This window comes from Periophthalmus magnuspinnatus, chromosome 11 (assembly GCF_009829125.3).
Source record: "Periophthalmus magnuspinnatus isolate fPerMag1 chromosome 11, fPerMag1.2.pri, whole genome shotgun sequence".
Classification (NCBI taxonomy): domain Eukaryota; kingdom Metazoa; phylum Chordata; class Actinopteri; order Gobiiformes; family Gobiidae; genus Periophthalmus; species Periophthalmus magnuspinnatus.
Genome location: NC_047136.2, coordinates 18,421,208 through 18,439,014, shown reverse-complemented (window position 1 = coordinate 18,439,014; position 17,807 = coordinate 18,421,208). Strand labels below are relative to the sequence as shown.

The window sequence follows — 17,807 nt, the reverse complement described above, 5'->3', positions numbered from 1 at the left end:
AATCACGCTAGCAAGCAGATTATTATTATTATTTTTTTTATACCAAAAGGACACTGCCCAATCTTGCGTTTATCACTGATTAAGAAAATAAAATTTGAGAACTAAGTAAATACAGAACAGTGGGCATATGCCAATGGTGGCGAAAAGGGAGGTTGATTGGCAGTAAAAATAAGTAATATAAAGATTACTCAAACATGCATGAATAACTCCAAATACAACTTTGAAAGGTTAAGTGAGAAGGGAAACAACTATAAAATGGTTAAAAGGTCTAAAAAAGTAGATTTTGCATAATAGGTCAGCTTTAAAGTAACTAGATATTAGGTCTATAGTCGACTAAAGAAATTCTTGGTCACCTAAAGACATTGATTAATTGACTAAAAGGGGGCGTGGCAAAAGCTCACTAAACTACTAAGTATCTCTATGTATCTGACAGTAAACTGCACTCACAAGTGCATGGGAGTTGACTATTTATACAGAAAAGTACTAGGTGTACTGCATTTTTATGTAACAAGGTAGGTGACTCATGATTCACTTTCATTTTTAAGCAAACTCACCCCATACCGTCTTCTTTCTGCTAGTGTCCCAGATAAATCCATATAATCTAAATAAAATAAGTCAACGAATGCAAATTTTGGTTCAAAATTAACTAAAAAACTAAAGGCCTGCAACACTAGACATCCTCCATAGCGGATGTAATGATTGTGCACTTTAACTGCTATATTTTATCAAATGAACACACAATACAGATTAAGTTTTTATAATTCTTGTTCTCTCTAGTAGACTTTATTGATGATACAAAATCACTGCCTAGTAGTGAATTGAAATTTGATTCCCCAGTCTAGAGCCAAAAATACCAAGCACATTTGGCTCTGACGCTAAGCCCATATAAGTTCAGATATCAGTTTAAAAACCTGCCAACGTGTCTGCTAATAATAATGTATGATGATGCCTAAATAAAAGTTAGGGGCTGCTCATAATTGATTAAATTATACGCGCTTAAATTGCGCGTATTCAATTTCAATTGAATATGTTGTTTCACAAAAAGACAGTATATTTTGTTGTTTGCTGAGGAAATTCTAATACATTCCAAATAACTACAGCCTTTACAAGTTAACAATAATTTCTGGCTAAGGTTGCAGTGCATGTTTGGTTGAAGTCTTAAAGGGACAACTTATAGACTTGTTTGTTGACACGTCACTTAAATATACCACTCAGGAGTATTGTTACTATTCTATCACTCATGTAGCAGTGAAAATTATTTTCTTGTTTCAACTTAAGACAATGACAAAAAAATGGAAGTATGTCTATGCTGGAATGTTCAGCAGTTTCCATGTTGACACAATGCACACATTAGCAAATAAAGCCAAATTATTTTGGCCATGATAATTGTGACAAAAATCTCCATATTGCCTCATGCCTACTCCCCCAAAAGTGAACTTTCGTAAGGGCTCCTGAGGCTGTGCCAGCAGTGAATGACCCTTATCATCTTCAGTTTCACCATCTGCCGTCCGCGCCATTAGACACTCTTTGTAGGTCACACACAATAAGTGGTTTTATGGGCGATAGTGTCTAGTGTTGCACATGGCCCGATGATGACTGATATTATGGCGGTGTAATTCAGCTGCCCTGTGTCTTGGCTGACCTTATTTGTGCCCACTCGGTCCGCTGTCTCCCTGCCCATGTGACATTTCCCACCCACGCCCCTGCGCTCTTCAAAAGCTGCTCGACTTCACCCATCGACCAAACGTTTTATTATTTCATGTAGGGGATGTGCAGCTGTGGTTGTTCACGCTAGTTTGCGGTCCTGATGTTGCCCTGTGGTTTGGGTGCATGCAACAGGTGTCCATGGGTAATGAATCACACGCGTTGTGAAAAATCACCCGTGTTGGTTTGTAGGGCGAGCAGTGAGATGACTTTCATGCATTTTGTAAAGGTTAGCTATTGGCAATGCAATAAATTAGAACTATTTTACCTATATATGTTATGTGTCAAATTCCAATACTGGTCTTTGTTGGGGGTTTGCGATAGCATTAGTTACTAGTGTTGTCACGATACTGAAATTTAAAACTAAATTTGATACTAAGGAATAGACTCCATACTTGATACAGATTTCGATACCATGGTGATAATACAAAACACTTTCTTTTGACAATATAATATGATTTTCAACATTAAATCATAGTACTTTCTTTTATATTTCCTTGTGGACGTATATCTGTGCAATCCCCAAGTTGTTCAGGTTTACGTTGTCTTAGTTCTGATACAGCTCAAGTTCATTCTATAGCTATTCAGGAAAGGGTTTATTTCTGTGCTGTTGATGTGACTTTTTGAGCATCGATACTTCAAATGAGTATCTAGTTTCAATACTTGTTTATCATCAATTAAGATTCGATTTTCTACACTGTTGACAACCCTATTAGTGTTTGCCAGGGATGCACCAATACAATACTGGTATCCGATATCGGCTCCGATACTGAAACCTTTACTGGATCGGATATGGGCTTCCAAATATTGGTTCAGATGATACCTTAGTTTGGCATATAAGTTGGTGTAATAAGACTATTTACTGGTCATAATTGGCCCTCCTTTTATTTTATTTATACAAAGTTCTTCTATAGTTACTTGAGAGATAAATAACAGCTACATAAAACAGTTGGATAATTTTTGTCCTATTTTATTTTAGTTTCAAGAAAATAAATGCTTTTTTCAGTCTCTGCGCTGGTATTGGTTTACATCGGTTATCAGTAGATAGCTTTAGTATCAGAATTGAAAAAACTGGATCGGTGCATCCCCAGTTATGGCTGTTACAAAATTAAATCCAATCTGAAACTTTTTTTGTAAATTGAGAACTTTATTGTTTTCATTCCGTGCAAAATGCTTACTTTTTAGAAGTTAACCATTATTACATGACAAACTCTACCAAAATAAGCGTAGACTTAACATAATATTATAATGCAGTCATTTTCTTCACCCACCTTGTGAGTGTAAATAAAAAGTATAGTTTGGCGATTGTCTAAGAAGCAGGGAATAGATTTAACAATATATTATTTTAAATAGGTCTCCCCTACAATACTCTGTTCAACTTTATCACATACTGTTGACTTTTTTAATCAATAATCCATGTAATGATTTCATGTTGTAGAATAGAGGATGAGCTAAAATGAGTGTGACCCATCCGTGACATGGACTGTGATTGCTTGTCAGATGACCACAGCAAAAGAGGAAACAAAAGTTCAGAGGCATTGCATTGCTTTAACCAGGATGTCTGTCACAGCTTGCTTCTCAACAAGGAGGAGTTACACAATGTGTGAAAGCCATGTATTGCAGCCAGATTTTTAACCGCCAAATCCGGTAAACCATCACATCAGTCATATCTGCACCAGGCCTTAGAGACACCCATCATATGTTGAAATGAGCCAGGAGCACATTAAGGGACAATATTAAGAATATTTACTTTTTGTCTTTTTCATACATTCGTTCATTTTCTACTGCTGGGGCTATCCAAAGATTATCAAGATCGCATATTATGTAATATTACTCTGTACCTATATAATTTTAATTGGTAAGTTTAGTCAGCCCTTTAACACAGGTGTCTGGTAATCCCCCATCTGCTGATTTTCTCCCCAATAGTATACTCTAAAAGTAGTCATTTGGCACAACAAATTATATTTTTTGCTTTTTGTATAATCACATGTTAACTAAGACAGTGATTACTAAAGACTGTAGTGCTTGAAGATTAAATACAAGAAAAGTAAGACACATAGAATGAAATTAATGAAACCTTCCTGGACGACTGAGGGATTACACAGATACAAGACCATGCGGTAAAATAAAAGAAAGTACTATTATTAAATGCTGAAAATCACATTCTATTATGTCTATTTTTCGTTTTTATTATAATTGTAGTATCGGAATCGGCAATATTGAGTTTATTCCTTAGTATCAAAATCAAGTTTGAAATATAAGTATTGTGACAGCACTACATGAAAAAGCAGAGACATGCCAAAGAAATGCTCCTGTGTCAAGGGAGAGTGGAAGGAACAGTACGCTTAGCCCCACGGTTGCCATAGTCACCATTTGTGTGAGGACAACCACATGTTTTTCTACTGCACAGATAAGATAATCGACCATGTCAGGAGCTATTTGTGGAGAATGCAGGTCATGTTTTCAGCACACCTGTATTTGAAATCCCTGAGGATATAAACCGTATTAAAAGAAGATAGTGTGACAATGGAATTATGACTGTCAATCTGAGACCTGCTTTACAACTAACTGTAAACTAAAACATTTAAGGGTGCCAGGTTAATCATAGACAAAAGTGTGAACCAGCTATCCACTTTACTCTCTCTTATGAAATACTGTTATACTCCACATCCCCTACATGTGGATTTGTCTACATAAATAATATACCTATACAGATCAAAATTGTGACTTTTCATTTAGCCTAGATAGATTTTAAGATGCTAAATACTGATATTTTTTAATCAAGTTGACTACAGTGTTATAAATGTATTACAAGGCACTTTTTAATATTGTTTTGGCTAAAGCAGCTCTATGGACATTTTTCACATTTCGCTAATAATGTTTTTTTGTCATTCAGCCCCCTGCTCTATAATTAAAATATACACTTTAACTCACAATTTAAATGGTCACAATCGGCAAATTATTTACACAATATAATGTTTTCTGTGAACAAAATATTGTGTCTCTGTTTAGTACTAATGTATATAAAACCTCATGTTCTCTTCTCTTTGTGGTAATTACTATTGGTAGCATTCATTTTACATTGATTTTAGTCAGCCAAGCCATCTATGGCTTGAGTTGTGAGTTGATTCGTAGTGAATGATGACAGAAAAAGGCGTGTCCTCTGGTTAGTGGTGCCATGTTGCAGAGGGTCACACAGGCTGCTCTGTGACAGGAGCCATTAGGATGAGCAGGGCAGAGTCCAAGGCAGGTGCTGTGGAGGATGTGCCTTGTCTAATACAGAGGCTTATTTCAGAGTGTCTTCAAGCCTTCTTGTTCTGTGCTAACTATCAATATAGACATTGAAATTATTAATAATTATATAATTATCATTATGCTTGATACTTGCAGATTTCAATACAATAATAATAATAATAATTAAAGCCGCAAGCGGCGATGATGGCCCTCGCCCCCCGCGCGACCGCCCCCCATGCGACCGCCCGGGGCCGGCCACCGCCCCCACGCACCATTTTCCCCGCCTGCCCACCCCACGGCTGCAATCTGCCCCCTTCACACAGTTTCTATATAAATATGTGTGACCAACACATTATAATGGAGGTCCACGGCGTTGAACCGGCAACCTCGTGCACAATACATGTATGGTGTAATGGACTTTTTTGCCCCTTTTGAGGTTCACAATTATCTCCCCAAGTTTCATGCCAATCGGACAAAGTTGTGTTTTTTACCAGTACAGTAGGGGGCGCTATGGAGGTCACTGTCCATCTGCTCATTATGTTTCTCTATTCACAGTTTTATTCCGCATCAGTGATTATTAGAATTTGAGCTTTTTAGTCTGATCCATGTGTCTGTGAGAGGGAATCAATTATGCAGGAAAGCAGTCATATTTTGACAGTGTACTGTGTATAAACCAAGAAGTTCCAAAGAATATCCCCAAAACGTGGATGATTATTGACAATAATCATGTGTACATGCTGTATGTGGAGTTTGAGGAAATTTGGATGAAAAACCTAGGACTAGATAGGTTTCATTTGCACTTAAGGAAAAGTCGTGTAGGAATTTAAATCCAATGACGAAGTCATATTTTGAGGGCATCCTACTCATGAACCATAAAGAATATCCCCAAAATGTGGTTGATTATTGACAATCGACATATGTACATACTGTATGTGGAGTTTGATGTAATTTGGATGAAAAACCTAGGAGTAGATATGATTCATAGACATGTAAGTCAAAGTGCCAAGTGCCAATTTCTTTTCAATTCATTGCGCCCCTGGTGGCCAACAGTGGAAAATAACCCATGGCCATAATGTAATTTTTTGTTTCTTCTGATGCCACCGATTTATTACCCGAATTTCGAAGGAATCCGATAATGTTGGCGATTCACCCCTATGGTAGGGGGCGCTATAGTGTTCATTTTTATTCAAATTAATATTGCATTCCATTCATGCCCCAATCTCGCATATGTGATGTGAATGTGAGCTCTGTAGGGCAATGCCTGTGGCCGTGAGAGGACATCGAAAAAACAGGAAACGAAGGCGTTTTCGGTGGCGGCGTACGGGCGAACCGTGTGGAATTTGGAGAAAACGTGGATAACTTCTGAAAACCCATGTGTCTGGATGTGGCATGTGAAATCTGAGCTCATTTGGACCAAAAACCTGAGACTAGTAGCGTTTTGAAAACACGCTGCGAATGAAGTGGCGAATTTTTGATCCAAAATGGCCGACTTCCTGTCTGTCATAGAGCAGTGCTTCAATTCATTTGTATGCTTGTCCCCCCATTCTCTATCACTGTTCTGCTTTTTGTGTGTGTTTTCCAAAATAAACCAGACTCCTCTCCCATAGGGGTGAAATTTTAGGTGGCGCTGTCGAGTCAGGGGGCATGGGACATTTTGCCGACACCAATTTTATGAAATTCTTCGCAGAGCCGGTCGATTCTATACCCCCATGTGAGACTTTTCGTGAATGTTCAGGAGGTGAAAAATGCGATTGTTTTGGCAGAAAAACGTAGAACAATGTTAATATGCAGTGTGGCCCTGAGCTGTGTGGCCCTGACTCTATATGAGAGGGGTCTGTGGCTTTGCACCGGCAACCATGTACATAATACAGGTATGGTGTAATGGACTTTTTTGACCCTTTTAATGCCCCCAATTATCTCCCCAAGTTTCATGCCAATCGGACAAAGTTGTGTATTTTACCAATACTGTAGGGGGCGCTATAGTGTTCATTTAGATACTAATTAATAGTGCATTCTGTTAATACCCTCATATCACACGTGTGATGTGAATTTGAGCTGTGTAGACCAATGCATGTGCGTGTCAGACATTTTTAAATGATTTTATTTGGAGTCTTTGCACCCCTGGTGGCCAAGTGTGGAAAATGACTCATGGCCATAATGTAATTTTTTGTTTCTTCTGATGCCTCCGATTTATTCCCCGAATTTCGTAGGAATCCGATAATGTTGGCGTTTCACCCCTATGGTAGGGGGCGCTATAGTGTTCATTTTTATTACAATTAATAATCCATTTTATTAATACCCTCACATCACACGTGTGATGTGAATTTGAGCTGTGTAGACCAATGCATGTGCGTGTCAGACATTTTTCAATGATTTTTTTTGGAGTCTTTGCGCCCCTGGTGGCCAAGTGTGAAAAATGGCCTATGCCCGTAATATTATTTTTTGGTCCATGTCATGCCCCCAATTTATTCCACGAATTTCGTAGGAATCCGATAATGTTGGCGTTTCACCCCTATGGTAGGGGGCGCTATAGTATTCATTTTTATTACAATTAATAATCCATTTTATTAATACCCTCACATCACACGTGTGATGTGAATTTGAGCTGTGTAGACCAATGCATGTGCGTGTCAGACATTTTTAAATGATTTTTTTTGGAGTCTTTGCGCCCCTGGTGGCCAAGTGTGAAAACTTACCTATGCCTGTAATATTATTTTTTGGTCCACGTCATGCCCCCAATTTATTCCCCGAATTTCGTAGGAATCCGATAATGTTTGCGTTTCACCCCTATGGTAGGGGGCGCTATAGTGTTCATTTTGATTAAAATTAATATTGCATTCCATTCATGCCCCAATCTCGCATATGTGATGTGAATGTGAGCTCTGTAGGGCAATGCCTGTGGTCGTGAGAGGACATCGAAAAAACAGGAAACGAAGGCGTATTTTGGCGGCGGCGTACGGGCGAACCGTGTGGAATTCGGAGAAAACGTGGATAACTTTTGAAAACCCATGTGTCTGGATGTGGCATGTGAAATCTGAGCTCATTTGGACCAAAAACCTGAGACTAGTAGCGTTTTGAAAACATGCAGCGAAAAATTTGGCGAATTTTCGATTCAATATAGCCGACTTCCTGTCCGTCCTAGGGCCGCACTATGATTGGCTTTTTTGCTTGTCTCCATGAGCTCTATCACTGGTGTGAATTTCGTCAAGCTAGGGCGAAAAATGCGTGTCGGCTCCCAATTCATTTTAAAATTTTGAATTTTGTAGGTGGCGCTGTCGAGCCAGTGTGTGTGGGTCATTTTCGTGATGCATATTTTCTTGAATTTTTTGCCAAGCCGGTCGATTTGATACCCCCATGTGAGACTTTTTTTCGACGTTCAGGGGGTGAAAATTGCGATCCCAGGGGGGGAAAAAAAATAATAATAATAATTAAAGCCGCAAGCGGCGATGATGGCCCTCGCCCCCCGTGCGACCGCCCCCCGTGCGACCGCCCCCTGCGCGACCGCCCCCCATTGCGACCGCCCGATGCCAGCCACTGCCCCCACGCACCATTTTCCCCGCCCGGCCACCCCACGGCCGCAATCCGCCCCCCTTCACACAGTTTCTATATAAATATGTGTGACTAACACATTACAATGGCTGTGCAAGGCGTTGAACCGGCAACCGCGTACATAATACAGGTATGGTGTAATTGACTTTTTTGCCCCTTTTAATGCCCACAATTATCTCTCCAAGTTTCATGCCAATCGGACAAAGTTGAGTATTTTACCAATACTGTAGAGGGCGCTATAGTGTTCATTTAGATAACAATTAATAGTGCATTCTATTAATACCCTGATATCACATTTGTGATGAGAATTTCAGCTGTCTAGAACCACGTATGTGCGTGTAAGAAATTTTTTAATGTTTTTTTTTTTTGAGTATTCGCGCCCCTGGTGGCCAAACGTGGAAAATGACTCATGGCCATAATGTAATTTTTTGTTTCTTCTGATGCCACCGATTTATTCCCCGAATTTCAAAGGAATCCGATAATGTTGGCGATTCACCCCTATGGTAGGGGGCGCTATAGTGTTTATTTTGATTAAAATTAATATTGCATTCCATTCATGCCCCAATCTCGCATATGTGATGTGAATGTGAGCTCTGTAGGGCAATGCCTGTGGTCGTGAGAGGACATCGAAAAAACAGGAAACGAAGGCGTATTTCGGTGGCGGCGTACGGGCGAACCGTGTGGAATTTGGAGAAAACGTGGATAACTTCTGAAAACCCATGTGTCTGGATGTGGCATGTGAAATCTGAGCTCATTTGGACCAAAAACCTGAGACTAGTAGCGTTTTGAAAACACGCTGCGAATGAAGCGGCGAATTTTTGATCCAAAATGGCCGATTTCCTGTCTGTCATAGAGCAGTCCTTCAATTCATATTTATGCTTGTCCCCCCATTCTCTATCACTGTTCTGATTTTTGTATGTGTTTTCCAAAATAAACTAGACTCCTCTCCCATAGGGGTGAAATTTTAGGTGGCGCCGTCGAGTCAGGGGGCATGGGACATTTTGCCGACACCAATTTTATGAAATTTTTCGCAGAGCCGGTCGATTCTATACCCCCATGTGAGACTTTTCGTGAATGTTCAGGGGGTGAAAAATGCGATTGTTTTGGCGGAAAAACGAAGAACAATGTTAATATTCAGTGTGGTCCTGGGCTGTGTGGCCCTGACTCTATATGAGAGGGGTCTGTGGCTTTGCACCGGCAACCGTGTACATAATACAGGTATGGTGTAATGGACTTTTTTGACCCTTTTAATGCTCACAATTATCTCCCCAAGTTTCATGCCAATCGGACAAAGTTGTGTATTTTCCCAATACTGTAGGGGGCGCTATAGTGTTCATTTACATAACAATTAATAGTGCATTCTATTAATACCCTGATATCACATGTGTGATGAGAATTTCAGCTGTCTAGAACCATGTATGTGCGTGTAAGAAATTTTTTAATGATTTTTTTTTTAGTATTTGCGCCCCTGGTGGCCAACCGTGGAAAATGACTCATGGCCATAATGTAATTTTTTGTTTCTTCTGATGCCATTGATTTATTCCCCGAATTTCGTAGGAATCCGATAATGTTGGCGTTTCACCCCTATGGTAGGGGGCGCTATAGTGTTCATTTTTATTACAATTAATAATCCATTTTATTAATACCCTCATATCACACGTGTGATGTGAATTTGAGCTGTGTAGACCAATGCATGTGCGTGTCAGACATTTTTAAATGATTTTTTTTGGAGTCTTTGCGCCCCTGGTGGCCAAGTGTGAAAAATGACGTATGCCCGTAATATAATTTTTTGGTCCACGTCATGCCCCCAATTTATTCCCCAAATTTCGTAGGAATCCGATAATGTTTGCGTTTCACCCCTATGGTAGGGGGCGCTATAGTGTTCATTTTGATTAAAATTAATATTGCATTCCACTCATGCCACAATCTCGCATATGTGATGTGAATGTGAGCTCTGTAGGGCAATGCCTGTGGTCGTGAGAGGACATCGAAAAAACAGGAAACGAAGGCGTATTTCGGTGGCGGCGTACGGGCGAACCGTGTGGAATTTGGAGAAAACGTGGATAACTTTTGAAAACCCATGTGTCTGGATGCGGCATGTGAAATCTGAGCTCATTTGGACCAAAAACCTGAGACTAGTAGGGTTTTGAAAATACGCAACGAAAAATTTGGCGAATTTTCGATTCAATATAGCCGACTTCCTGTCTGTCATAGAGCAGTGCTTCAATTCATATTTATGCTTGTCCCCCCATTCTCTATCACTGTTCTGATTTTTGTGTGTGTTTTCCAAAATAAACCAGGCTCCTCTCCCATAGGGGTGAAATTTTAGGTGGCGCCGTCGAGTCAGGGGGCATGGGACATTTTGCCGACACCAATTTTATTAAATTTTTCGCAGAGCCGGACGATTCTATACCCCCATGTGAGACTTTTCGTGAATGTTCAAGGGGTGAAAAATGCGATTGTTTTGGCAGAAAAACGAAGAACAATGTTAATATGCAGTGTGGCCCTGAGCTGTGTGGCCCTGACTCTATATGAGAGGGGTCTGTGGCTTTGCACCGGCAACCGCGTACATAATACAGGTATGGTGTAATTGACTTTTTTGACCCTTTTAATGCCCCCAATTATCTCCCCAAGTTTCATGCCAATCGGACAAAGTTGTGTATTTTACCAATACTGTAGGGGGCGCTATAGTGTTCATTTACATAACAATTAATAGTGCATTCTATTAATACCCTGATATCACATGTGTGATGAGAATTTCAGCTGTCTAGAACCATGTATGTGCGTGTAAGAAATTTTTTAAGGATTTTTTTTTAGTATTTGCGCCCCTGGTGGCCAACCGTGGAAAATGACTCATGGCCATAATGTAATTTTTTGTTTCTTCTGATGCCATTGATTTATTCCCCGAATTTCGTAGGAATCCGATAATGTTGGCGTTTCACCCCTATGGTAGGGGGCGCTATAGTGTTCATTTTTATTACAATTAATAATCCATTTTATTAATATCCTCACATCACACGTGTGATGTGAATTTGAGCTGTGTAGACCAATGCATGTGCGTGTCAGAAATTTTTTTATGATTTTTTTTTTTAGTATTTGCGCCCCTGGTGGCCAACCGTGGAAAATGAGTCATGGCCATAATGTAATTTTTTGTTTCTTGTGATGCCACTGATTTATTCCCCGAATTTCGTAGGAATCCGATAATGTTGGCGTTTCACCCCTATGGTAGGGGGCGCTATAGTGTTCATTTTTATTACAATTAATAATCCATTTTATTAATACCCTCATATCACACGTGTAATGTGAATTTGAGCTGTGTAGACCAATGCATGTGCGTGTCAGGCATTTTTAAATGATTTTTTTTGGAGTCTTTGCGCCCCTGGTGGCCAAGTGTGAAAAATAACCTATGCCCGTAATATTATTTTTTGGTCCTCGTCATGCCCCCAATTTATTTCCCGAATTTCGTAGGAATCCGATAATGTTTGCGTTTCACCCCTATGGTAGGGGGCGCTATAGTGTTCATTTTGATTAAAATTAATATTGCATTCCGCTCATGCCACAATCTCGCATATGTGATGTGAATGTGAGCTCTGTAGGGCAATGCCTGTGGTCGTGAGAGGACATCGAAAAAACAGGAAACGAAGGCATATTTCGGTGGCGGCGTACGGGCGAACCGTGTGGAATTTGGAGAAAACGTGGATAACTTTTGAAAACCCATGTGTGTGGATGTGGCATGTGAAATCTGAGCTCATTTGGACCAAAAACCTGAGACTAGTAGCGTTTTGAAAACACGCTGCGAAAAATTTGGCGAATTTTCGATTCAATATAGCCGACTTCCTGTCCGTCCTAGGGCCACACTATGATTGGCTTTTTTGCTTGTCTGCATGAGCTCTATCACTGGTGTGAATTTCGTCAAGCTAGGGCGAAAAATGCGTGTCGGCTCCCAATTCATTTTAAAATTTTGAATTTTCTAGGTGGCGCTGTCGAGCCAGTGTGCGTGGGTCATTTTCGTGATGCATATTTTCTTGAATTTTTTGCCAAGCCGGTCGATTTGATACCCCCATGTGAGACTTTTCGTTGACGTTCAGGGGGTGAAAATTGCGATCCCAGGGGGGGAAAAAAAATAATAATAATAAGAAGAAGAAACCCAGGAAGAACAATGCCCCTCGCCATCACTTCGTGAGTGGCGAGGGCCAATAATAAGAAGAAGAAACCCAGGAAGAACAATGCCCCTCGCCATCACTTCGTGAGTGGCGAGGGCCAATAACAATAACAATAATAATGATGATGATAATGATAATAATAACTCCTTTAATATTACTATGTAGTCTTATACTACTCCTAATATAGCCTGTCAAATTTTGTCTTTTAGATTTGTATATTTATTTTAAGTAATAATACTTACACAACTCTATAACAAAGTAATTGGCCGGTATGTTATAGCATGACATGCTTTAATAGCACCCTTGATAAAATGTGTAAAGCAGCACTGGAAATAACTCTTTTCTTTCTCCAGTGGCCAGTGTTATGCTCATATTTATTTATTTGTTCATATTTGAGGCAAAATGCATACCATTTTAACATCTAAAAAATGAAAGTGTTGTTCCTGTAACTGTTTTTAATACAAACGCATTGTTTCCATCAGACTCCTGGATGCTGGAGTGAACACAGTGCAGAGAAGAGGAGCCACCAACACTCGGCATCCTGGGGCAGTGCTGATCAGCTCAAAGAGGTAAATATGCCCTGTCCTTCTTCAATGTTTTTTATCTGAATGCTTTTAACTGTATGTTCTTAAATGTTGATTTTAACTGTCTGTATATGTATATATTGTATTGTAAGGTGACCTGGAGTGCCCAGAAAGGCGCCCTATAAATAAAATGTATTATTATAAATACAGCACCATGTTGCGCACACATGGGCCTGTTATTATAACATCAACTAACATAAGTTAACCTAGATAAACCGCACTATGATTCTCTTAAAGAGTTAGTAAGGATCTTAAAATTTCACCGTACATGTTAACATATTACATAAAACAATAACAAGATCCCGGCTGGTTCAATAAAAAAGTGTGTAAGCTAAATATTACACCAAAGATAAAATTGTTAATATCTCAACTATTTAAAGGACACATTATGCAAAATGTGCTTTTTTGAGCTTTTAACTAGGGTTATTTTGCTTTTGTCTTCTCTGAGCAGTCCAAATGCCTCATTGACGATGGAAGTGTGTTTTCCAAAAATCAACATAATGCAAGTTAGAATATGTGAACACTGATGGGAAGAATCCTTTGGCAATGTATTTAGTTATAACTAAATAGAAAATATTCTATTCTATAATATAGAGTTTTGAATGCCTAAATTAAAATGGATTTTGTAATGTGTTCTGATGCATCTGGGCCAATTACCGTATTCTAAATATTTGGAATACTTTCACGCATAGTTGCATTTAAATTATAGTTTAAAGCTGCAACACAGGATTACAAACAGCTATTTTTTTTATCAGTTTATGCAATTATTATCACTAATAGAGAAGGAAAAATTACACATGCATTGACCACAATTGTTTCTGCTTTTCTCTCCAACACTGTGCAGTGTTTGAAGGCTAAATTGTGTGATCAAGAACTGCAATTTGATTTGAGAAAAGTACAGTGTTGTGAAAAAATAGTTGTCCCCTTTCTGATTTCTTAATTTTTCAATAACTGGCCATGAGTCTTTCACATCGCTGTGGAAGAATTTTGACCCACTCTTCTTTGCAGAATTGTTTTAAATCAGCCACACTGGAGAGTTTCCGAGGATGAACCACCTTTTTAAGGTCATAATCAGGTCTGGACTTTGAGTAGGCCACTCCAAAACCCTAATTTTATTTTTTTATACCATTCAGAACCTAAGTGCACTTTAGCTTGAGGTCTCTAACTGATGGGCAGACATTCTCCTTCAGGATTTGTTGTTAGAGAGCAGAGGTCATGGTTCCTTCAATCACAGCAAGTCGTCCAGATCCTGAAGCAGCAAAGCAGCCCCAAACCATGACGCTGCCACCGCCATGTTTCACTGTTGGCATGATGTTCTTTTTATAAATGCTGTGTTAATTTTACGCCAGATGTAACGGGATGCACTCCTTCCAAAACCTTCAACTTATGTTTCATCAGTCCACAGAATTTTTTCTTAAAAGCTTTGGGGATCATCAAGATGTTTTTTGGCAAAAGTGAGACGAGCTTTTATATTCTTTTTTGTCAGCAGTGGCTTTTGCCTTGGAACTCTGCTATGCATGCCATTTGTCTAGTTTCTTTCTTATGGTTGAGTCATGAACACTGACCTTTACTGAGGCAAGTGAGGCCTGCAGTTGTTTTAGATGTTGTTCTGGGTTCCGTTGTGACCTCTCAACATGGTTTTTTGGAGTCCTAAAGATGGTTTGTAACCTTTTCAAGACTGAGACATGTCAATTACTTTTCTTATCTGCTTCTGAATTTCTTTGGATTGCAGCATGATGTCTTGGGTTCAATATGGCCTATTTCACCTTGTCAGACAGGTTCTATTTAAGTGATCTCTTGATTTGAAAGGTCTGGCACCAATCAGGCCTGGGTGTGGCAATGAAATTAAAATGAGCTTTTCACAATAATATGAGTAATCACAGTTACCTAATCATTTAACAAGGGGGCAGTTACTTTTTCACACAGGATGTAGGTTTGGATAGTATTTTTCTATTAACAAATAAAATCATCACAGAAAAACTGCTTCTTTTGTTTACTTGGGTTATCTTTGTTTAAAATTTAAATTTGTTTGATGATCTGAAACTGTTAAGTGTGAAACGTGCAAAAAAGGAAGAAATCAGGAAGGGGGCAAATACTTTTTTTCAACACTTTAACTTCATTCTGAATACCACCAAATGAAAAAGTAACCGACATGCATATTGTATTCTGAATACATATTCTTGATACATTTTTTCAGTTTCTTCCAAGCACTATAGGTGAAATACCTCTCCCAAGGTGACCGAAAGCAGACCACTTTATTGTACACTTAATTGTCCCAGTAGGGAAAGTCCACAGCTGCATTTGACCCATTCTTAAATGCCGCTGGGGCAACCTGTCAGAAGCAGCGTGCGCTGCAGTGCTGCGCCCGGGGACCCATCTCCAGATCTTGAGGTAGTCTTCGTCAGGACTACATTAGCTGGAGGATTTGACCTATGTTGCATGTTTTTGGTTGATGGGGGAAAACAGAATGCCCAGAGGAAACCCATCCAGACACAGGGAAAAACATGCAGACTCCGCACAGAAACACCGGATGACACGGGAATCAAACCCGAAACCTCCTTGCTGTGAGGCATAAGTGTTAGCCAGTAACAACACCATGCCGCTGTGAATTGTAAAATCACTTAGTAGTATTACTACCCAAATTAATGTAAATTATTACATTATATTGCCCTTTAACAACCATCCTTCACTTTCTTAACACCTTTCTTCCCTATCTGACGGCCCTGAGCAGCAGCAGGGTGGTGCCTGATAAGCCTCTCTCACTCCTAACTACACACTTTCCTTTCTTCTGCACTGGCCATTACCCTCCACATTTTTATGGAGAGCCAAGGCCCAGCTGGCTCCTGCAGCAGACCACAACCAGCAGAGAGGGTGACGAGATGGGAGGGAACCAATAGCCATTGTGGCTGTGGGCAAAGCTAATCTGACACATTCCTCCACACTATAAAGACTTCTAACTGTGTCTGGACATGAATACAGGCCATAAATTATTATCAAGGTTATTAAAAGGCATCCTCCAGCCAAATGGTCAGGCTTAAAGTGCATAGGACAGGTTTCCATATTTTGCAAATGATTACTTCATTTGGTGCAGGAGTACTTTCAGTAAATATTTTGCATAGTTTTAGTCAAGTGTCAGTTTTGTGAAGAAAAGCTATAAATTTAAAGTTGAAAATTACAGGAAGTAGTGTTGATTTTTAAAAAGAAATCCCGCTATATATGTCATTACAAAAATTTCATCCAAAATGCAGCAACAATTTCAATTATGCACGTTTTGGCCCTTGCTTACAGTATGGTTGCTAGGTAACAGTTATAGAATTACCTCTATGAATGTCCCATAGACATATAATTTGTAGTCGTGCAGTTCAATGCTAATGCTATCATCCACTTAGCAACTCGGCTAGTCCGGGAAGATTTTGTAACACCAGAGCCAGTCCCCAGTATTTTTTTTTTCAGATAATACAATTTTTCACTGATAATTTAATGCAGTAATTAGAAGCCCAGAATACAGTGCCACGGTGTTGGAGACCTGCCCCTTTTCCTCTGTGTTACACAAAGCATATTGGGTCGTAGCCTGCTCATATTTGTAAATGTCATATTTTTAAGCCTTTATATATATTATGTAGCCATCTTTAGTCACATTTAGGCCTATAAACTAAAACAAACTAAAAAAAAAGTTTCACATTTAAAAAATCAGGTTAATTTTATCGGTTTTACTTGTACTTGTGTAAAAGTGGCATCTGAGCTAACTGCCACCAGCATTCAGTTGAGATTTCTCAACTTGTGTACGGCTGGTAAACATCTAGGCAACACTAAACCTCAGAGAGCAGATAAATATAAAATAAATATATTTTATACACTTCCATGCTAATTTGCTTCACCATTCATTGAAAACTAGTGAAAACTAGGCAAGAATTTTTAGTAAAATCTTGAAATATAACCATGTCTACTAGGTTGTGGTAAAATGTGTAGTCTAACCTGTCATATGCACTAATGTAATAGCTTATGGGATGGATACGTTGGTGCTTGGACATCGGCAGCTAGAAAGTCACAGGAGGAGGAGATGGAGAAGCTGAGGAGGCTGTGATTGGCTCACAGACAGACAAGTACTTTTTCGGGAAATAATTTTGTGTTATTTATAAATTTATTATTTTAAAGCTGGAGTACCTGATTGTAAAACAACTAAAGAAGCAAGAATGTATTTAAACCTAACTTGCTCCTAGCTCTCACAAACACTTTGATACATCACTAGGATTCACATGCATGGTTATTTTGCCACTATCACACATTTAGAATAGCTTTTCCATACAGAAAAGTGAAGCAGGGAGGACCACCGCTGCACAGCCAATCAGCTCTCCTCCCAAAGCGACACTTAGTGACTCACATGGCTCTTCTTTACAAAATTGCATTAGATACAATGTTTCCTAAGACAGTGGAAGACGGTGTGTAGTGGTCTGATTTCTGCTTTTACAATGTATTTTCTAGGGGAAAAAACAGGATTTATTAATATTTAAGAGAAAAAAGTTAGGTACTTCAGCTTTAAATTTTCAGTGTAGCTGTCCGACATCTACACTAC

The 17,807-nt window shown here is 39.3% G+C and overlaps 1 protein-coding gene across 2 annotated transcripts in view; it reads left to right on the top strand.

The window, feature by feature from the left end:
• The window catches only part of glcci1a (glucocorticoid induced 1a), a 52,103-nt gene that overhangs the window by 24,169 nt on the left and 10,127 nt on the right, over positions 1–17,807 (top strand). For both annotated transcript variants that reach the window (XM_033975597.2, XM_033975596.2), the window contains exon 3: positions 13,133–13,219. In XM_033975597.2, coding sequence (XP_033831488.1) covers positions 13,133–13,219 — 87 coding nt within the window. The remainder of the gene's footprint in view (positions 1–13,132; positions 13,220–17,807) is intronic.